The sequence below is a fragment of the Abrus precatorius genome, unplaced genomic scaffold (genome assembly GCF_003935025.1).
Source record: "Abrus precatorius isolate BTA unplaced genomic scaffold, Abrus_2018 Scaffold8, whole genome shotgun sequence".
Classification (NCBI taxonomy): domain Eukaryota; kingdom Viridiplantae; phylum Streptophyta; class Magnoliopsida; order Fabales; family Fabaceae; genus Abrus; species Abrus precatorius.
The window spans coordinates 33,701,436-33,724,679 of NW_020874428.1; the positions used below are offsets into that span (position 1 = coordinate 33,701,436).

At 33.3% G+C, this 23,244-nt stretch overlaps 3 protein-coding genes across 7 annotated transcripts; all 3 read left to right on the forward strand.

The window, feature by feature from the left end:
* The first annotated feature begins 297 nt into the window (after window positions 1-297).
* LOC113846282 (UDP-glucuronate 4-epimerase 1) lies at window positions 298-3,331 on the forward strand. Its single transcript, XM_027474363.1, has one exon. The coding sequence runs from the start codon at window positions 839-841 to the stop codon at window positions 2,132-2,134; it is 1,296 nt and encodes a 431-aa protein (XP_027330164.1). The 5' UTR covers window positions 298-838; the 3' UTR covers window positions 2,135-3,331.
* A 4,440-nt stretch (window positions 3,332-7,771) lies between these two features.
* Window positions 7,772-12,297, forward strand: LOC113846785 (HD domain-containing protein 2-like). Its single transcript, XM_027475423.1, has 8 exons — window positions 7,772-8,143; window positions 8,416-8,540; window positions 8,666-8,703; window positions 9,463-9,573; window positions 9,666-9,745; window positions 10,290-10,326; window positions 11,104-11,145; window positions 11,758-12,297. The coding sequence occupies exons 1-8, from the start codon at window positions 7,802-7,804 to the stop codon at window positions 11,823-11,825; spliced, it is 843 nt and encodes a 280-aa protein (XP_027331224.1). The 5' UTR covers window positions 7,772-7,801; the 3' UTR covers window positions 11,826-12,297.
* Window positions 12,298-14,056: 1,759 nt separating this feature from the next.
* Window positions 14,057-22,657, forward strand: LOC113847183 (5'-nucleotidase domain-containing protein DDB_G0275467). 5 transcript variants are annotated; one of them, XM_027476109.1, is made up of 14 exons: window positions 14,057-14,384; window positions 14,482-14,515; window positions 14,699-14,857; window positions 14,957-15,093; window positions 15,181-15,330; window positions 15,476-15,577; window positions 16,734-16,898; window positions 17,017-17,127; window positions 18,174-18,271; window positions 18,610-18,733; window positions 18,886-18,975; window positions 19,979-20,023; window positions 20,907-21,227; window positions 21,827-22,346. In XM_027476109.1, exons 1-14 carry the CDS (start codon window positions 14,334-14,336, stop codon window positions 21,854-21,856), a joined length of 1,617 nt encoding a protein of 538 aa, XP_027331910.1. In that variant the 5' UTR covers window positions 14,057-14,333; the 3' UTR covers window positions 21,857-22,346. The 5 variants fall into 5 exon arrangements, with proteins under 5 accessions (XP_027331910.1, XP_027331909.1, XP_027331908.1 ...); XM_027476108.1 differs by having other exon boundaries at window positions 14,170-14,384; window positions 14,687-14,857; window positions 21,827-22,657; XM_027476107.1 differs by having other exon boundaries at window positions 14,170-14,384; window positions 14,687-14,857; window positions 14,957-15,330.
* The last annotated feature ends 587 nt before the right edge of the window (window positions 22,658-23,244 follow it).

Sequence of the window (23,244 nt, forward strand, 5' to 3'; positions counted from 1 at the left end):
TTAACTAAATTTAAACACATTCATTTAATTAAATAAATAAAAAATTATTAAAAAGTTTAATAAATTAAATACGAATAGCTTCTTTTTAACTAAGGTACCGTTAATTACGTACATTTTTATCGGATTATATCCGATAAATTTGGCAGTCTTCGGCGATTCAACCTCACAGGATTAGCGTCGTCTTCTTTTTTGTTACACAAGATTAGGCTAATCAGATTAGCTTTATAACTCGCAGTAATAAAACAATAGTTTAAAAGCGCCATTGGTAAAAAAAAAAAAAAAACATTTTCCCATTAAAAACTGGAGATATCCATTTATTGTGGCAACTGCAACAAGCTAAGAACGAACGAAAATATAAAATACAATTTCAGTGGATTAAAAAAAGAAGAAATTCTATTTTTATCTAGCCCGTAGAACTGATGAGTCAAGAAACGGAGTTTCTCTCTCTAAAAAAAGTCCATAGAGAAAGAGAGAGACCCCGCTAAATCCCTGTTGGTGTAGTCTCTCTGCTCCTCTGTTTTTCTTCCTCTCTCTCATCTCCATCCACCCTGTCCGTTCTTTAACGCGTTCACGCGTATACTTGTCGCTTCTTCCTGCGTAACAACTATATATAACTACCCTCCCTATGCGCTTAATAGCAGGTGCAGAAAAAAATTAACCCTCTTTCGTTTTCTCTGCATCTGTACCCTCCCCTTTCCAAATAATCAATTAAGTAAAAGCCGAACATTTTTTTCTAATCTCTCCTCTGCCTCCGCCTCTCTCAGCTGAAAGAAAGATAAGATCAAATTCTCCAATAACAGAGGAAGAAACAAACATAAACAACGTTTAAGGAAAGAAAATGCCGTCATTGGAGGACGAGCTCTTCCCTTCTACCCCAGGCAAGTTCAAGATCGAGCGTGCACACAACATGAACCGTCAAGTTTATCGTTGCTTCGCTTCCACAAGCACCATGTTCTTGTGGGCCCTCTTCCTTATCGCTCTCACCGCCTCTTACCTCAGCTTCCAGAGCTTCGTAGATTCCGGTAGCCGGTATCTCTCCGCCTCCTGGGGCGGGATCCAGTGGGAGAAACAGGTTCGCACCTCAGCTCAGATCCACCGACAGGGTGGCATGTCGGTTCTCGTTACCGGCGCAGCCGGTTTTGTTGGCTCACACGTGTCCCTCGCTTTAAAACGCCGAGGAGACGGCGTCGTTGGCCTCGACAACTTCAACGACTATTACGATCCTTCTCTCAAGAAAGCGCGCAAGTCGCTTCTCAATACTCACGGCGTTTTCATCGTCGAAGGCGACGTTAACGACGCAAAGCTCTTAGCCAAGCTTTTCGACGTGGTTGCTTTCACTCACGTGATGCACCTCGCGGCTCAAGCCGGTGTTAGATACGCCATGGAGAATCCTCATTCGTACGTGCACAGCAACATCGCGGGCCTCGTCACGCTTCTCGAGGCCTGCAAATCTGCGAACCCTCAACCCGCTATTGTTTGGGCCTCTTCAAGCTCCGTCTACGGCCTCAACGAGAAGGTTCCGTTTTCCGAATTGGATCGCACCGATCGACCCGCGAGTCTCTACGCCGCTACCAAAAAAGCCGGCGAGGAAATCACTCACACCTACAATCACATTTATGGCTTGTCCATCACTGGTTTGAGATTCTTCACTGTGTACGGACCCTGGGGGAGACCCGACATGGCTTATTTCTCGTTCACGCGCAACATTCTTCAGGGAAAACCCATCACCGTCTACCGGGGCAAGAATCGGGTTGACTTGGCCCGGGATTTTACCTACATCGATGATATTGTGAAGGGATGTGTCGGGTCGTTGGATACTGCAGAAAAGAGTACCGGGTCGGGTGGAAAGAAGCGGGGACCCGCTCCGTATCGGATCTTTAACCTTGGAAACACTTCTCCTGTTACTGTGCCTACGCTAGTGAGTATCTTGGAGCGTCATTTGAAGGTGAAGGCGAAGAGGAATATCGTGGATATGCCTGGAAACGGTGACGTACCGTTTACCCATGCGAATATTAGTTCGGCCCGGAGAGAAATCGGGTACAAGCCCACGACCGATTTGCAAACCGGGTTGAAAAAGTTCGTGAAGTGGTACCTTTCGTATTACGGCTACAATCATGGCAAACCTGTAAATTAATTTTGTTTTTTGTTTCCCTTTTTTTACGGGAGGTATTTTTTTTTCTTCTTTTTTTAGTCTGGTAGGATTTTTAAACCACAGATATGGAGGTAAAATAACCAATCGGGAAAAAGAGAAAAGAAAAGAAAAGAAAGAACCTGGTCAAGAAGGGAAACGGGACTGAAAAAGAAAAGGAAAAGAGAAAAAAAATGAAGAATACATTCTTTACTTAAGAGGACAGCTAAAACAGCTGTTCCTTGGATGATTTCTTTTCTTTTTTGGTATTAATTGTTGTATTTTTAATTTTTTTTACATTTTCTTTTCTGTAAAGAAAGAAAGTTCAATTTAGATTTATTTCTTTCTATTATTTATATATTTAATTTTACTTTCTCATAAAGTTTTTTAGAGCCATAATGGGTTGCACCGTAATTTTCGTTTGGTTTGTTCGTTCATTCATCATAGCAACCTTATTCGATGTTTTAACCATCGAGCAATTTGAGCCCGTGTTTAAATTTAATTCAATCGAATAACAAAATTACTCACAGAGAGAAAGGTGGATTGTATTTTATTGCTAATTTATTTAGGACATAAAATATGAAATAAAGGTAATTTTTTTATGAAAAACAAATATTTATACATCTTTATAGCGATTATTTATTATTTACGCAAAATCAATTTTATAGAATAGTATTTTACTGGATAATAACAAGTAAAAAGGGTGGAGACAGCTAGGATGACAGGGACAAGTGGTGCAATGGCTGAGATACTGCTTTGATGGGATCCACATAGTAGTGGGAGCGTGGGACAGATAATTGTAGCCGTTGGATTTTGGGGAATAAGATGGATTTGTCCAGCTGTAAAGTATCTTACGTAGTATGAAGGGAGTGCAGTGATGGTGGGTTCAGGAAGAACACAAGTTTAGCTTGCCGACAGTGGTTTGAGACTTTGAGGGAAAAAAGAGGCATGATGGTGGATGGATGGCGTGGATTTAGGTGGATGTGGAAATTACCAGTGCTACATACTACATATTATGTAGCTCTGGGCTTTTCTGGTGGGTCCAATGCCATTGTTGTTGTTCTGATGTGAGTGTGACCCGGTTTTCTAAAATTTTTATGATGGAAAAATGGAATCCCATAGAGTTTGTCCATGTTATGCGAATTTGCTTTAAGTGGGACCCTTTGCAGGACTCATTTATTTACGTATTAATCATTGCAACTTTCAATGCTTGGAGTGTATCTTGTCTAAAATCCCATGTTAAGCATCTCCTTAATCTAATTCATGTTTTTTTTAATCAACGATACTACATCACATCCACCGACATGCTCTATGGGCCCATTTCGCATGTGAGTTTGTCAATCAACCAGCTACACAGATTACTCCTTTTTTTCTTAAAAAACAAAAGGAAAATATTATCATCATGTTTTAAAAATTAATTAATACTCTTAAAATACTTATTTATTAACATTTTCTAAACGTAAATATGGATATTTTGGGATGTTGATACTTATTAGCATTAAGCAACTTGTGCATTGTATCTAGTTATTCATAGCTATTAAGTAATAGCTGCATATCTTAGAGATGTGCGTTAAATAAAAGACGCTTTATTCACCGACCGATACGAAGTTCGATTGCGAAGCGTAAGGTCAGCTTGGATTGATTGACCAACTTTTGCGGTTGGTTGGTTGAAACTGTTAACTGTGTTTGGATTAATAAAAGGAAAAGGGGCAAAAGAGGGAAAGGATCATTTTGTTTTATAATTAGAGAACGAAAAAAAAAAAAACGACGTTTTGTAATATATTCTAAAATTATATTCGATCATTTGGAAATAAGAGGGAATTTATCAAAAACAAATTATATCTTTTATATATTAAGAGCATTTTTATTTCTCAACTTCACTGGAATATTTCTCCTTCTAAATGCTGAGATTTATTTCTCCTTCCACTAAAGTTCGATTCAATGGAAAACAAACAAGAACTGAGAAGAAAACATAAAACGTGGCTCATCATCTGTACTACGCTGTTGTCCTATACTAAAAACGAAAGAAAGAAAGCATAGAAATGTGAGAGAAGACATAATCTGGTCATCATTATTTAATGCTATACACAAAATTACAATAGATTCTTGTTTTTCATTTCGTTTCTTTTCTCTTTTTCAAGAACTGTGCTCAATTGAGTTAAATTTTTGTCCCTGCTCCTTGTACTCTATAGCTGTTGAATCCTTTCCCATTACAGGTGAAACGATTAATATCTCAGTTCTAATAAACGATAAATCTCTAATTCAACCGTGATTGTTAGCTGTCTTGTCTCTTGTTCTTCTGGTTCTTCTCACTTTTTGGATGTTTCTTTCCCCACAATAATACAAAGAGTAAACAATAAAATCACCATTTGGATATAAATGAAAAATACATTATTAGCTCCTGTTTAGGTGAAAATTCATAAATTTAAGCTTGAATGCTTTTAATTTTACCTTAAGATTAACTCATTTTTTTCAGATTTAGAAACTACGTAGATTTATTTTTTTGACACACGTCTTTTTAAAAGTTTGTGTGCTTTTTTTTTCAAGTATAGTTTGAGTATATTTCTATTTAAATTTTTACTTCGTTGTAAAGCATTCGAATAGACCCGCAAACTTAATAGCATAATACGGATTAAGCCTTTTAAGCAAATTATTGGATGCAGAATTTTAGATAGGTCAATCAAATTTTTTTTTTTCCATAACATAACTATGGGTTTATGCTAGTAAACAATAATTAGTAATACTCACAGTGAATGTGCATACAAACAAACTGTTAATTGGTAATTCGTTACAAATTAAATTGGCTCACTGAGACAAGTGAGCCTGTCTTAGCACCATTTCTTAACGTGAAAGGCATGGACTTTGTTTTTTGTGAATCAATTATCATGATCTCACCCCTTTCTCAAAACATGATGATGCTTGGGTAATGAAAAATTTAGACCTAAACCTACTTTTCTCGTGCATTATTTGACTTAAATATAAAGCGTCAATATAGATACATCACTTATGGCACTTTTTCATCTCCACAACAACCAAATGAAAGGAATCATCTCACCTAAGGTCAAACTAAAAGCATTTAACTTTGTTGACGAAAAAAAAAAAGCATTTAACTTGCAATCCTAATGCTAACAAGATTAAGGTATTGCAATTAAAACAGTAGAAAAATCAGTTTATCTTTCCATTTTCTTAAGATAATTATATTTCTACTTCAACATTCATACTACGTTTGGTTGAATATGATACAAAGGAAAAAAAAAGGTATTTAAATATTAAATGTATCTTGTTTGAAAAGAAGAATGCAAGTGGAAAGTAAGGAAAAAATAATAATAAATAATTAAATAATATTTTTATCTTTATAATTTGCGAATTTTGTAGTTCTAGTACTTTTTAGACGTTTTTTTAAGTTTTTTTATTTATTTTTAATCCTTATTATTGATTTACTTTACTAAAATGCTGTCAAATATCAATCTTTAGTTTGATTATATTGGCTAGAGAAAATAAAAATTTATTAAAATAATAGTCTAAAACAAATAAATTTGCTAAAATGCAAGAACTAAAAATGTGCAGAAGAAAAAACTCATAAGTATTGCAACAAAAGTGTTTTTTTTTTATCTATGACAAAAACATAAAAATTAAATTAAAAATTAAAGTATTATTTATATATTTAAAATTTCAAAATAAATATTTTATTTTAATTATTAATCACAAAAATAATGATTATTCATAACGTGTATTTATCACCATATCATTTTTTTTTCCAACTAAGTAAGATGAAAGAATACTTATTACTTATTTCTCGCATTTTCATCAAATAACAAAGAAAATATAATTTTTTTCGGTGTTCTCGCTGCATCACAACAAAACATTAGCGAGTACACGAATTTGGTTGCTTATGCCTTCTTTTCAGTGATATTTATTATTCACTGAATTAAATATCACTCTTTCGTGTGTTTTATAAAGTCATTATTTCAGATAACGTTATTAAAAATCAATTTCATCAATATTAAATCTTAAAATTGAGCTTAAGTATATGACAATAATATTTTATTAAAAAATGAATATTTGTTAAATTGAAAATACAAAAGTGTAATAAATAAATTTTAATAAAAATATTTAAATTCACCTTTAAAAACTTTAATTAATAACACTGTAAAAATATTATTAATATTTTTTATTTTCACTTTTCACTCTAATATAATTTTTAATTATTTTTTGTATCATTTTTGCTAAGATCATCTTTAAAAGGACTAACAACGACATGAAAATAATGTTCTTCTCTAGAAACGTTAATCATAGTGTCCAAGTCCAGATTAGCCAGGCCTTCAAGATTAAAAGAACTGAGGACTAAGGAAATATTTAGGTGTCCTCCTGCACCATCAAAGGGTATGTAAAAAAGACACACATACCAACCACATCCTGGGAAAGTTGAACCAATGTCTTGGCAATTGGAAGACGAGAAATCTCTCCTTAAGAAATATAAACGCGATCACAAGTGTTGGGAACTGTTCCAAAAGAACGTTACGGGGAGGCTGGTCAAGAAAACTAGTTGATTTTTGGCATGATCAAAGAGTAAGGTCCACAGGGGCGAAAAACTGCACAATATCTCTAACAACGAAGGACCTAGGGAAGAACTGTTGGAACTTACTTAACGAAGATCGTATTTGGAAGGCCCCAGTCTCTATTTTATTATTTTTCTAACTCTACTTGCGGGAAAATTTGTAGCTTTCTGCCCCCGTCAGGCGATAATGCTTTGGCGTGGAAATGGATTAGCGATGGAACTTTCTCCACTTCATCAACTTATGCTGTTATCTCAGGCACATAGAACATGCGATCTTCTCCTTATATGGGTGTATTTGACGATGGAGAGGCATGCTCATGTGACAATTAGTCGCAGGAGCTTTATTATCACTGCTATGATTCCCTTCACACGTGCACATTATTAGTCAGAGATAGATTTGTGCTTGTCCTGTGTGATAACCAGTTTGCGGAGTCTTTGGGAGCGATTTGTGCCAAAGTGACTAAAAGCGAAACTTCTTTACCCCCTACTTATGCTTGGATGTTAAGAGAATTTGTCACATAGCAGGGTGCATGACGAGGGATGCCCTTGGAGCAATATATTTGGAATCATAAAATTAATCCTAAAATTCATGTTATTATTTTAAAAATTATTTGAAATACATTTACAATATATTTTTATACTGTTAATATGTATAAATCATCACATTATTAAGAATTATTATGTTTATAATAATAACTTTTAAAATAATTATAATTTTTAATTAATTGATAATATAAAAATATTTATATTAATACTGTATCAAAATCAAACTTAACCTTTTTATTATTAAATTTTGATATTTTTAATATGTGTTCAGATCCATACAATGAAAAATTAATAAATAACATTTTTATTGATAATTAGATCATTAAATATTATTATTATATTAAGTTTTACAATTTTTAATAAAGAAATATTACATATAATTTTTGTATATGTTTTTATGTATATATTAAAAAAGTATATTATTTTTCTTTCAAAATTATATTATTTTTATTAGAAAATGAAAAGAGGAATGATAGTAAAAAGTTCCTTTAAATATATTCTTAATTTAATAACTTAAAATTTATTAAAAAAGTGTATTACAGTATTGGTACCTTTCCGCTCATGAAAATATGCTCCTCGGCGTTACCTCCCACTATTCCCAGTTCCAACTTCCACGGAATCTAGAGAGAAGTGAATCCAAAGAATTAGTGAGTGGGATGCGATTCACTCTACTTTTGCATCCGCTTCTTCCTTTTCCTTTTACCGCCATCCCTAAATTCAAATCCGTTGCACCATCCACACCGCCTTTCGCTAGGGTTTATCGCATGGCCACTGCACCTTCATCCTTGCCGTCGTCCGCTATCACCACCGCCGCCAACGCCCTTCCTCCAACTACTTCTTCGGCGGTTCACGAGGCTGCTCCTTCTGCTTCCTCTGCCATCGATTTCCTCTCCATATGTCACCGCCTCAAGGTACTTCTCCTGAAACGAAGTTTTTATTTTATAATGTACTTCTAAGTTTCTCAAAAGTCCCGGAGAAATTAAAGGAACGACGAAATTTTATTTTGAGTGCTTAAATTGTTAGTACGTGTAATGAATGTAATATAGTTTTGTCTGATTAACGAAATGCGACTGTAATGTAACGAGAGTTCGATCGGTTTTGTGCTATTTTGTCTTTCGCTTCTTCGGCTTTTTATTTATAGTCCTTTAAGTTGTTTGGTTTCTGTCTTTTCGATCCGAAATAGACAACAAAAAGAACAGGTTGGGTACGACGAGATGTTAAGAATCCAGAATCTATTGCCGATCATATGTATCGAATGGGTTTGATGGCTCTGATTGCATCAGATGTCCCTGGTGTAGACCGAAACAAGTAAATCCACCTCCCTTTTTCCTCGGATGTATCTATGTTTATTAACGACCGCCTTTTTTAGTGCACCTGATAACAATGTAATGGGAGGTAGGTTTTCTGAAACTTGTTTGTCTGTTAATTTTCAGGTGCATAAAAATGGCTATTGTTCATGACATTGCAGAAGGTATGCTGATTTGCAGCTTGCTTTCTGCTGTTGTCCGTGTCTGGTATGAATGGTTTTGTATGCGCATAAAAGTGTTCTGTATGAATAGTATCGTGGAAAAGTGGCTGAATATTTCTGGAAAGTAATAATTTGGGGAAGTGTAAATAAATTGAAATAGTGGAAGAGACCAAGTGAATAGGGCAAGTTTAGGTTTGAATTTTGAATATAGATTAGTTATGAGGCTATGGTTTTGTAGATGGAAACCCTGACAGCAATAAGTTTTTCTATGATGTAAATTGATAATTGATCTAGAAACTAACATGCATGCACACACATGCCTGTCTCCTTGTCATTATGCTGATTTCATGTTATGTTCGGCAAGAACTTGGGAAACGCCTGAACGACCAAAAGCCCACAGAATGAATTTGGACTACATAATTCCAGCTGTGATTTGATGGATAATTGCGTTAAAAAATTCAAAATGCAATTGTTACACATATTTGCTCTTATTAAAGAAGCAGCTTTTCCTCATATTTTGTTCTTAGAAACAGTTTTTCGGCTTTCAAATTGCTAGAAGCTTTAATAAAAGAGTACTGTTATGTTGTTACACATATTTGCTCTTATTAAAGAAGCAGCTTTTCCTCATATTTTGTTCTTAGAAACAGTTTTTCGGCTTTCAAATTGCTAGAAGCTTTAATAAAAGAGTACTGTTATGTCATCTTTTGTCTCTTCTGATTTCAGAGCCATGATTTCATTTCCTTTTGGTGCTTTGTTTAATAGCAATTGTTGGAGACATAACACCAATGGATGGAATTTCAAAAACAGAAAAGAGTCAACGAGAACAAGCAGCACTAGATCATATGTGCAAAATACTTGGAGGAGGATCTACAGGTACTTCTTTTACACTTTGTAAATAAGTTTGTTAACATGAGAATATAGAAAATTCACATCTTTTTGTTTTCAATTGAATTGTTATATTGAAGCAAAGGAAATAGCTGAGTTGTGGATGGAGTATGAAACAAATTCTTCTCCAGAAGCTAAATTTGTCAAGGACCTTGACAAGGTTTGTGGCTTTTTCTGCTATGTTGTCTTTAATGAAGCACATATGGGCTATACCTTTCAACTTATATATATATATGTATGTATGTGTGTGATCTATACCCTCTAGGGCCTATGGGAGTCCCTGTCACTAGATTGTTCCCTAAGTGGACCAAGGGATTCCCCTTAGGGGCCCAGGGACTGAGGGAGAGAAACAGGAATGGGAAAGGGAACAGGGATGTGGGGGTGTTGAATCCCCTCCTTGGAATTTTGTTCTGTATCTTCTTGTCCTCATTTTTAATTTAAATGTAATTATTTGATATGCTTTTCTTTTTCCCAAAGGGGTTGGGATATGTTACATTTGGACCTTTGTGGATTTAAACTTGTGACTTTATAGGAAGAAGCCAAAATAACAAGTAGATAGTATATATTGTTAACGTTCTGTCAAGCAGATGATTTTAATTCATTTATGATGATTGTTTAGCATTTAGACCTGGAAGTAAAATATCTTTCGTTCTTGCCATGTGCACAATTAGTTAACTCTGATTCTATAAATGTTATCCATACAGGTGGAGATGATACTCCAAGCTTTGGAATATGAAGATGGTGAGAGGATTTTTTTGAAATTTACTTTTCTTGATACTTTTCCACTCTATTATAATTATGTACAGTATTTGTTAAATCATGTGAGTTGTTTGTCAATCTTCAAAATTTCTGCAATATTAATATATATTTTAGCAAGAAACTTATGCTAGCGATGTTAAATTTAGGACATGTTAAAATTTGTTGTCTATAGGCTATTACTACTTACTAGTGATAAATTATATTACGATAAGGATGATGAAGATTATTGACTTGAATTTAATTGTGCATTCATATTTTTTACTCATGTCATATAAGTGTGCAATTCTTAATCTGTGTCATGTTACACCTTTTTGATAGAATTGCAAAAATAATGGCATTGTAAGTCTCTTGCATTAGATTCAATACAAATTATAGATTCTATTCTGATACCTGCTTATATGAGGAAAAGTATTGAATTTGGTTACTTCTAAATTCTAACAATATAATATATATGAAAATGTGGTTTGTAGAACAATGCTAGATTTGTCCTCCCAGAGAAATCATTAAAAAAGGTTACCTAAGAAGCACATCTATAATTGTTTTATATTCCGGTACACGATGCATTTTGAGTTTAAAATTTTACTCGTGCTACAAATGCTGGAATGAGTGGGTGTTTTGATTGCCATTTTCGTTTGTGGATTTGTTACCATGTAGTAATAATCCTTATGGTAATCTTTTTTTTTTTTTCCCATGGACATCTGATAAGATATGGTAATCTTCTCCATGTTCTGAAATTTGTTGTCTCCTGACTTTTTGCAGAGCAAGGGAAGGATTTGGATGAATTTTTCCAGTCAACTGCTGGTATACTCTAGCTCATGTTCTTTAGTATTATAACGTCTACTCATTTGTTTAAATGTTTCTTGATTGGCTAGGCATACACCACCTATAGAGCAAGTATAATACCATTGAGGCATAATTAACCATCTCATGATAGGGGCCAGGTAGGCAGGTACTACAGAGGCATAATTAGGCCAGTTTTAATGCAAATCTGCACTTCAAAGTGTGATTTATTAGTCTGTGGTCTGAAATTGAATGATGGAACTTGGGCTAATAAATATCGTGGTGTTCGTTATTAAAAAGGTATTCCACGTTAATCATTTTTTTATTTGCCTTTTTTTTTGGAACAACACGTGATGCCTCAGTAGTACCTGGTTCCTAACATGAGATGGAATGTCATGACATTCTAAAATTTAACTTTCTGAGTTGCTTATTTGATCTGGGGATCAGTCCTATGGATTCAATCTTCTGCATATTTTGTTCAGCTGGTAAAAGTTGAGCACTAAAGACAAGATGAGGGGGCAGAAAAGAGTTGACCATGTGTTGGATGGATTTTTCATTTCTTAACGTTGTATCAGTTATCTTGCTTTTATGATTAATTAGTGTTGATAATGTATTGGAGAAACACTTCTGCAGGGAAGTTCCAAACTGAAACTGGCAAAGCTTGGGCATCAGAAATTGTGTCGAGAAGGAAGAATAAATAATCCCCAGGTATGGAAAGGCCTGGAGGGGATTTTATTTGGTTTGATATTGGTCTTCCTTTTAACTTTGTTCTTTTGGTAGTTGTAGAATGAATGAGAATCTTAGGTGGTAGAGGTATAATAACAGCGGCAAGTGTACGGACCACCTAAAAACGGAATGGTAGCTGTGCACGAAGCAGCATATAGGGCACGATTTACCCAGGATATATAATATCATCTATCCATATAATCAAATTTGTTCAACTATGTCTCACTTTCGTCATTTCTCATTAAAATAAGTGGACGGAAACTATAGAACTTGTTTTATTGGTCCAGAAACTATTAGACTTTAAAGAGATGGATCCATATGGGTAGATTTTACTGGCAATGGGGAAGTTTGAAACTCGTGAGAAGTATCTTGTGGCAAGAGTCAAACCAGATGGTACAGTGGTGACATTTTATGGTTTGTTAATTAATGAATATGCAAATCCAATTTTAGGAAAAGTGTTAAAATACATAAGGTGTATATATCTAGTAAAAGAGAGAAGGTACTGTGTAGATGTATTAAAATCAAAACATTTATTCTAGGTTTTCAGAAAAGGAAGCCCATTTGGGCATGGGCCAGCTACAGCTAAAAACACAAAGGCATTGTAAATTTGAATTTCAAATTCTTGAATTTTTTTTTTCATATATATCTAAAACACAAAGGTGTATATATCTAGTAAATTCTTGAATTTCAAATTCTTGAATTGTAAGTTTTTGGAAACAAATTTAATTCAAAGTTAACTGGTTAAATATCACCACGCAGTTCTGCGTGACAATTCTTTCATGTTATTAACCTTTAAAAAATCTAGAAAAATAGGATTACAAGTAATTAACGAAAAAGGAAAATTACAATTTTAAGTGGATAATTTATGTTTCGAAGTTTATACTTGAATGCAAAAGCATTAAAGATGGTGACAGATGTTTAAACCCAAATCTAAATAAAGAGTTTGATTTCTTAACGACAATTGCTAATCCTAGTCTTACAAGCATTGTTATTAGTTAAAGAAATACAAATAAAAGCGTTTTATCATAGAAAATATTTATTTTATTAAAATTAATACATATATATATTGTTTATTTTTTAAATAATTAAAAAAATTAATAAAACGCGGTCATTTTCTTATTTAATAATCATAAGGTCAGTTTCTTTAAACTTTTGTTCCGTTAGAACAATAAGACTCATCTTATTACTACTAATTATGATATAAAAGCCAATGGTATAATTATGTTTTCTCATATTTTTTTAATTAAACCAAAGAAAGAAAATTGATCATTTGTTTACCTCAATCCTAAGCACGACATTCTTTTTTAAGTTTATTTCGTTTTAAATTAACAAGAATCATACAAAATTAAATCGTATGTAATAATATATTAGTTATTTTAAATTTTGTATTTATTTTGCACAAGTATTTAAAATAGAATGAAAGAACATTAATAAAATAAAAAGCTAGTTCAATCATCTGCAATTAGTTTTCTCAAAATTAAATATATTTAATAATTTTAATAATATTGTATAAAGCTTTAAATAGTAATTATTTTAAAACGGAAAAATCAATAACCCCCAAGAAAGGGAATGTCTTTAAGTATTCCTTTTTAAATTATTTCTATCTTAAATACTATTGTTTTTTCTTTTATTTATTATGGTATTGTTTTTCTTATTGATCAAACCAATGCTTAAAAAGTTATACAAATATTATGTTGACAAAATAAACTAATAAATTAGTTAAAAGTTGAAAGCTAATTTTTTTTTACTATTAGCTTATTAAATTGCAATCATTTAATAAAATCACCTATTAAACTAGTTAAAAATATAAAAAAAAAGATAACCTAAAAGAATATGTTTATATATTATATAAAAATTAAATGCACAATTTAATGACTCGCCAAATAGACAATTTAATTAAATAAAAGTCACAATAGTATTATTAAAGTGAAAATAAATACTCGTGAAATTAAATACCAAGCTTAATCGGAGATTGTGGACCCAAAAACCCTTAATTGAAGGTCATGAAAAGATTTAGTTAAAAGTAATCTGAACCAGTGTTCTTAATAATGTTAAAGAATTACAAATATTTTTATTAAAAATTTTATCTCTATAATTTTTAATATATATGTTAATAAAAATGTAATATTCGTTAATTACTTGACATCATCGTATTGGTTAGGAAGTTTTTTTAGTTAAATAAAGGAAAAAAGTGAAAAAAAATTCCAATGAATCTGAAACACACGCTGAGAGGAACGTTGCATAAATGCGAAGAAACTACAGATAGGATCATTCTCTTCCCCTTGCAGCATGTACTGTTTTTTCCGGAAGTGGACAAAAACTGAATTCGTTGGGAATGGGCGCGTAAAAACAAGGCCACTCTCTCCGCAGTTTCAGGCCTCTCATACTTTTCCCGCTTGACTCTCCCAACACCAACTCTCTCCTCTGCATCAATTTCAAAGCCTTTCACTTCAGCTTTGAACGTAAATCTGAATCCCAATCAAATGGCCTCCCTTCGTATTCGTTCACTTCTTCCCCTCCGTTTCTCCATTCACGTATTCCTCTCTCTTCCTCACACGCTTCAATACTATCACTCATTCAGTCTTATGTTACTTACTCAACGCTTATTCTTTTTGTTTTCCTTTCTCGCAGGCGACGCTGCTTTCATCTTCTCCACTCCAGCAAGGTCTTTTTATTTATTTTCCCTTTTTAACTCATTTTCAAATATTTATAGTAATATATATGATGCTTTCTACCTGTTTGTTTCTTTTTCTTCTCTAAACAAGTGCTAGAAATAGCCACACACAAAAAGTTGCATTACGTGAGACCCTGTTTAGCTAAACCTTGCATGCTTTAGGGATTTCTATAGGCTCTCGAAGCTACAGCGTCGTTGAATCGTCGGAACATTGTGCATTGAAGACTGAGTGTGAGGAGATAGCCGCGCTCCGTCGCGAATTTGAAGCCGCTAAACAGAGTTTTATCAATATGCCCGATGCGCTCAGAGAAATGCCGAAAATGAATCCTAAAGGTTCCTTGGTTGGTTTATTGCTTCGAAATTTCTTTTTGATATTGCTTTGTTTACGAGAATTGATTTTTTTTTTTTCCATTTTTTCGTGTGTCGGATTAGACATATATGTGAATAAGAATTTGAGATTGGACAATTTGCAAGTTTATGGATTCGATTATGATTACACGTTGGCGCATTACTCGTCCGATTTGCAGACTTTGATATATGACCTTGCCAAGGAGTACATGGTTAATGAGGTTAGCTCTGACCAATGTGCTTCTGCTGCTTCTTTTTCTGACCGTGGTTCGTGGTTCCTTTCTTACTTGTCTCGTTGCTTCTTTCAGTTTAGGTATCCGGACATTTGCATGAGTTTTAAATATGATCCAACTTTCCCCATTAGAGGGCTATATTATGATAAGTTGAAAGGGTGCCTCATGAAGCTGGATTTCTTTGGTTCAATTGAGCCAGATGGATGCTACTTCGGTAGACGCAGGGTATTTGGCACTTATATGCATCGTATTTGGCTTTTAACATTTTATTAACTATGTTGGAGTTTTTTAGACTGCATAATGGGCATATTAAATGAAATATTATTGTTAAAATGTTTTTTACATAAATTTCTTCGAACTAATTTTTCAGCTAAGCCAAAGGGAAATCCGTGACATGTATGGCACACGGCATATTGGTCGTGATCAAGCTCGATCACTAGTTGGTTTGATGGATTTCTTCTGCTTTAGTGAGGTTAGTCTCTGTTATCCTGTTATTCAACAATAATTTCTGCTTTCGTAATTGGAGAAATCTCCTGGGTAGGTATATCATAAAGGCATATACACAAATAATTGACTGTCATCCACATACCATATTCAGCGTTCATCCAGGATGGCCCTGCTGCAGTATCTTTCTGTGTTTTGAGCCCAGTATACCATAAGAAATAGACATATGATGTGGAGCAGAGTTAGATCTTTGTTTATCACTATCCTGTAAAAGATTAAGAATAGCACCAGAAGGCAGGATTATATCATCTTATTTAATGAAGAACAGGACTTATATAACATGTAAAGAAAACAGAAACAAAAATTATCTGGAAGTAACTCAATAAACTTTGTTCATTTAATGGTCAATTTGTTTGTGGTTTTTTTCAAAGAAAAAAATTATATTTTTAATTAAAAAACAGTTTTTTTTTAATGATTAGATAAGTTTTTTTAAAAAAAAAAAAATCAAAAAAATTATTTAGGTGCTTTATTGCTTTTCTTATAAGCTAATAAGAGTAGCTTATGCGAAGAAGCTCTAAAGAAAGGCTACATCTTAGAAATGCTTTTTTCAAAAGTTTATCTAGATGCAAGCCTTAAAGGGACCTGATCTAGTGTATACAATCTTAATTACTCTCGCCTCTTCAATTGGCCATTTGGTTTGCTGTTGACTGTTACACTAAGTTGATAAAAACAACAATGCTGGTTTCCTTCAGGTTAAACTCTGAATGTAAGATCTGTTTTGCATAGGTAAGCAGGTCTCTCAGGCTGTTAAGGGTTAAGCTATATGCCTACCACCAAGGGAGGAGTGTATTAGCAATTTTTTAAAATTATAAAACTTAAATTATAGCTTTAAGGCCAAATTCCTATAATAGAGTTGATCCCTTTGAGATTTGAAAATTCTGACCATATGAATGAATCTGTGTTTTGTCATAAATACAATGAATAGCAATTAAATATTTACACAAATCATAATGTCCCTTAGTACAAATTTCCCTGTTTACACAATATATTACATGGTTACCATATTTCTAGCAAGTTAAAATTCCTTTTTTAATTTCATTTGGCTCTCTTGTGCTGTCTTGTGAAGTCTATTCCCACCTTAAATCTTTTGTTGAGAACTGATTGTTTGCATCATTGCTCTGTAGGCATGTCTCCTTGCAGATATAGTGCAATACTTCGTTGATGCTAAGCTAGAATTTGACACTTCCTACATTTATGAAGATGTTATTCGTGCAATTGATCATGTCCACCGAAGTGGCCTGGTTCATAGAGGAATTCTTGCTGATCCACAAAGATACTTAGTGAAAAATGTAAGTTGTCCTTACATGTGTTTAATAGATGCTGCGATAAGTGGTCTACAATATGAAGGAAATTTGTTTTGGGATCTAGTATCTTAATTCAGTTAAATTTAATGGGTGAATATTTCAGGGAAAGATATTACGTTTTCTTAAGATGCTAAGGGAGCGAGGGAAGAAGCTTTTCTTGTTGACTAACTCTCCTTATTTCTTTGTGGATGGAGGGATGCGTTTTATGTTAGAGGTATTTGATTAACAGGAATTCATATCATGCATTTTGTATGTATTATGGATTGTTTTTTTTGTCTTCATGTGCCAGTTGGAGTTAAGTATATTTTTTTTCGTATTCTGGAAACTGGTATTACCCAATTATTGCCCACATGGCATGGAAATCATATTTGGGCTCATTGATTCACGTGTGTAGGTGGAATAATAAATGCAGTTGGTCATAAGACTCATAACTAATATGATGATTGTCATTTACATTCAGATTATGAAAAAGTCTAGAATGGAGATCAATCATACATACTTTTCAGTTTTCTTGATGATAACATGCATTGTTTTATTTTAGTAACTTGTAAGGAAGAATAGATATAATCTAACTTCATCAGAAAATTCTGGAGAAATGGGAAGTTGTGGTTTTATTCATTATTGTAAAGACATACGTATCCATAGACCCTAGGATAGTACACACATGCTAAAACAAATATGTAACTGCATGTTCTTCTGTTTGTATTAGAAATTTAGAAGGATACCATATCCTCTCTATATCTTCTGTTCTTTATTTGAAGTTTTAATAAATTATTCTTGATTAGGGAAAAATGTAAAATCAATTATGTCTGTTAAGTAGTTGTGTCTACTTGTGTAGTCTGCATACATCAATTCTCTACTTGCTCATGATGTCATTACTTCTAGCCACTTAATATATCTTGGTTTTTCTCTGCAGCCTAACTTAAGTTATTTCACTTACAATCATTTAGTGATTTGGAGTACAAGTATCATGTTTTAGGATATTTTCCTCTCGCTCTCATTGATGAGAGGATGAAATTTACTTGAAAATTAGCTTGAATGTTTTTGAGGGAGTACCAGCTGTATGATGGATTTATGTTAAAATATCATTATACATATTAGTTATATAGTTAACAATGACACTGGCAGTCAGGTCTCTTTTAATTATTTAGTTCAAAGTTCCTTGCTTGGTTTTAAATGTAATTTTTGTGGTTCATGATTGTTTTCCACTTTTCATAACTGGACATAATTTCCTTGAGTTTATTCTTGAATGTTGATTAGGATTCTATGGATTGTAGAGACTCCTGGACGGAGCTGTTTGATGTTGTGATTGCTAAGGCCAATAAACCACAGTTTTATACATCTGAGCATCCATTCCGGTTTGTATCCTATGTGATATGGTGCTTGCTTTCTATTTTCCAACTTAATTCTTCTTATTCTGATTTATTTTAGTACAGATATTTGGGTTTACATTTTGCTATATTCCTTTTATTTTTTTATTATAAGGGGAAATGGAGCATATGATTTAGAAACAAATTAAGTTTAGCATATGTAAGTTGCTCTCTTTAGGTAGGCAAGTTAATGTGTATCATGTTCTTTTGCCTGGCCTTTTTTTCCTATCATTTGTTTTTATTGCCATCTCTTTGAAATCTGAGTTTCTATTCTTGAATTTCAATTCTTTGGAAGGGTCTTAAGTATCATCAACTCCTCCATGCAGTTGTTATGACACACAGAAGGACACATTAACTTTTACCAAGGTTGATGAATTTCTTCCAGATAAAATTTATTATCATGGGTGCCTCAAATCCTTTCTCCAAATTACCAAGTGGAATGGCCCAGAGGTATGCTATATTTGATGTTTGATAAACCATGTATTTCTATTTACTTACATAAATTTTGCAATAAGTTTTAACTATGAAGAACATACATATTTTGACATAAACAATCTTTCACACGGAGCCCCTAGATTGCTAAAATTCACAATTTTCATTAGGTGATATATTTTGGAGACCACCTATTTAGTGACTTGAGAGGGCCCTCAAAGGCAGGTTGGCGCACAGCAGCAATCATCCATGAACTAGAGGCATGTCTGCCATCCACTTTCATGTAGATTTTAAAACTTGCTTGTCACTATCTGTCATGACATCTTATAGATAGATAAGAGTAGGCATTCCTCCTTTTATGGGATTCATATAACTCCCTGGCAAACAGGCATGAAAATGCTCTTCTATATTTTGTTTGCTTACTGCAACTATAAACAAGTTTAGACATTTTGTATGGTCAGGCTTCCAATGAAGTTTGTTCCTTTAACAGCGTTCATGATGGATCAGTCATACTTACTTGTGCTTTGTGAAACAGAAACCTGAGTCCTATATCATCTGGGTGTAAAGTGTGAAATATGGACTCATTTATATTTGAGGCTCTCCCCTCTTATTAGTCTAGATTTTAACTGTGGGTTATCCTCTACATCAAGTGGCACCATAGCTTGTTTTACCCACTGCCATTGTGTATGAACCACTCTTTCTTACTTGCCCATGCTGAGTGGGAGTGTGAGTCCCATATTGTTTGGGTGTAAGACACAGCTCCATTAGCAAGCGCTTCTCTCTTATGAGCCTGGCTTTTGGAGTTGGTTACTTGATTCTCTGCATTATTTTTCTTTTTTGTTATTCAGTTGTTATTATATTATATTGATAACTTAGACAATGACATTATATGTATATTGCCAAATAATTTTTACTGTCATTTATATGACAGCTGAACTTAAGAAAAGTAGAACTCACTGTCTTTCTGTGTTGGTAATGATGGTGGTGAATGTTTAGAACCATAGTAGTTGAATCTTCAAAGTGCCTGTTGGTTACACAGTTGCTTAAGATGAATATGAATCTTCATAGTACCTGTTCGTTATGCAGTTCATAACTGGTTGATATAATTATGTTTGGCAAATTTGAAGTTAAATTATGCTTGCAGAATGCTTTTTTGAATTGATATATTTCTTCTTTAGGCATTGATGCATGTAGAACTTTTGTCATAGTTAACATGAGAAACATCGACATATTTATGTGGAGTGCGTTTTGTTAATAATGCAGAGCGAAATACAAATCCAAAATGAAGATGGCTACCGTTTTGAGCAGGTACCTTCATATTTTTGCTCAAACTGGCATTATCTCTTTGCAACTTCTTACTTTCTTAGCACATATACTATAGATGGTTTCCTGTTACTTTCCCTAAGTGGGTTGTATTGAAGACTCGGCAACTAAAAACTAGTTTATTCATGTGTTTAGAGCTCGGGGGAGGAATTATTCAGAAGAATCTTGGGAATAATAGTTCATGAAATTGTTCTTACTTGCATAGGAAGATTTATCAATTACTATAAACACGTTTATTATTTTCCCTAGATTTAAATGGTCATCTACTTATTTGTTAGCTTTTCTTAGTGAGCATTGGCAATAAATTATTTATTTTCACTGTACTTATCCTTAAGGCGTGAGTAGTAAGTAATAATATGTTAACAATTTGGTGGAGATTGAGCCGATGTCATGACTATAAGCCCATTTTAAACCTTGCTATATGTTATACATGCATGATCGTAATTGTAAAGTTGACAGACGAATTAAAAATGAATATGCCCTTACACCGTGAAATGCTAGAACTAGAGCTTCTTTTTTGAAAAATAAGTAAAATCTAGGTCGTCCTCCAGTTAGTTTTTCTTCTATTCGTGTACTTGCTTATAAGTTGTAAGTTGTAACTTAATGGTAACACATCCCTGTTTTCCACTTAAAATCCCTTTTGTTGTGGAACCTATGGAAGTTAGTACAACCACACAAATGGTTCATTGGATTTGTGTCATACATTTAAATTTAATATCATTGAGAAAAAGGTTAAGTCAACAAGTTTTTATATAAAGGTTCTAAAATCACAATTCTCCGTTTTGGTTGATTATTGAGTATAATTGCTTTCTTCAACTACTTTTAAAGCTGCCACATTTTATGCATTGTATCCTGTTGAACAATGCAGGCAAAGTTTCATATTATACAGGAGCTACTTGGTAAGTTGCATGCAACAGCAGCTAATAGTCTGAGAACTGCAGCTTGCAATTCACTTCTGGAAGAACTTAATGAGGAAAGACAAAAAGCACGCAACAAGATGAAGATGATGTTTAATAGATCTTTTGGAGCAACATTCCTCACTAGCACAGGACAAGAATCCGCTTTTGCTTATAACATTCATCAGTATGCTGATGTTTATACCAGTAAGCCAGAGAATTTTCTTCTGCATTCACCTGAAGCATGGCTTCATGTTCCCTTTGATGTCAAAATCATGCCTCATCATGTGAAGGTAATCCATTTCTTCTTCATAAAAGTTGTGACTATCCACTTCTTTGTTGTCCCGTGCTTCTGTTTTTGGGTTTATCATTTTTTAAAGCTCTGTTTCTTTCTGCAGAATCGTGGATTTGTTGAGATATAAACTTTAATTGTCTTGAAACTTTAGCCATTGAAAAACACAGAACATTCCTTGTAATTTAATATTTATATAGTTATGAATGATGTAAAATAAATGGAGAATTGCCAAGTTCTTACAGTAATATAGTCACCAGGTATTTTAACTTCTTCCCATGACTGAACTTTGTTCCACTTTTTGGGGACTAAATTCTGTCAACTTGTTAGTACCTTACATATACTGGCTGCCATTTTTCAGTAGGTTAATAGTTGATGAAAACATGATGTAAGGATTTATTAATCACTCTCGGTAGGGAATGCCACCCAGTTTTAGCGTATTTTAGTTTGATTAATACCTCAGTGGTTTGACAGTTCGCAAAGTATTCATCTTTTGGATGATGATGGATTTGCATGCAGTACATGAATAATATTATATATTTCTAGCTTCCTCCTGCCCTGTATTCTATAACTCCTTGTTTATCCCCTTTTTTTTTTCAGGTTCCGTCAAGCTTGTTCAGAACCGGATGAACGGTCTTCGAAATCATTCAATCTTTGTGACATTCCGTCGTTCTAACTCATGGAATAATGATGTTGCAATTCTAGTAAGTATTCACCAGTGAGAGGTGCAACTGGAAGACAGTTATTGCGGCAGTAACGTGCATTCGATTATATTCTTTTTGTTCTTGATTTCGTCTTTTCATCGTGACGTTGCTGACATTGCCTGGTATGCATCAATTGATTATTAATAGAGAAAGAAATTCATAAAAATGAAAGCCCCAATACATAGAAAAGGGTTTATTTCCTTATGGTTCATTTTAGCAAGAAAAGTAAAGGCTTAACTGCATTATTTGTTTATGATTGACGAAATGTATTTCAGCACTTGTGGTATTTTGAAATTACTGAAAGAAGCAGAGTCTTCACCATTTCAATGACTGCTAATACTGTGAAGGCAACTGCTGCTTATCAATGACAGCATGTAGTTTTGTCGCTCCTCGTACCAGAAACTTACTACGTCCCACTGCGAATTCATTCTCGACTGAACCTGAGAATTTCGCATGTGCAGTATTTGCAACATAGAACAGCAAGGGTTGTACTTGTGAGGGTCATAGATTTTAAGAATTCTAATCCTTTTGCAGACAATAAGCACTTTCTAATCTGTCCTTGCTTAGGCTATCTGTTTTACTTGAAACTCAGTAGCACAGATCGTTCTGCTTTCACTGAAATACGGTGGTCGGAAAAAAATAAGACAAATTTGTAAGAACTTCAAAAATCGGAATTGCCCAATTATGTGAGTAGGAGAATTCAGCTTCACTCAATATTTAAAGTGAGAGGAGTAAATGTTATCAATTACCGATTTGAATTTAAGCTTTTTTTTTTTATATACAATTATTTTTTAAATAAAACTTAAATAGGGTTTACTTTTTTACTTTATTTTCATTTATGTCCAATTGATGTCGTGTTAGATAATGTATTTATTATTTATTATAATTTTTATAGTTTTTAATAAATTTTAATTAATAATAATTAAATTTTATAGAATGCATTTTAACACTACATTTTTTATGTAAGAGTTAAAATATAAGATTTTGTATATAGATATTAAAGTAAACAATAACGTTGATGTATAAATTTAAACAATTAGTGACAAATTCATTCATGAGGAATTGACTTTACTATTTTTTTTAATATATGTGATATAAAACGTAACACATTTTCTAGAAAAAAAATAAAAAATACGCAACACATCTCTAATAGTTATTAAAAATTAATATGACACGGAAGATAGTTAAATTAATTAACTTTAACAATAAATGTTATTTATTAAGCTGAAAAATTTAGTTGATCTCGTGTTAATGATATAGTTAAATAATTATTTGATTGCTTATTTTTAAAAAAATTACAGAATAAAATTGAAA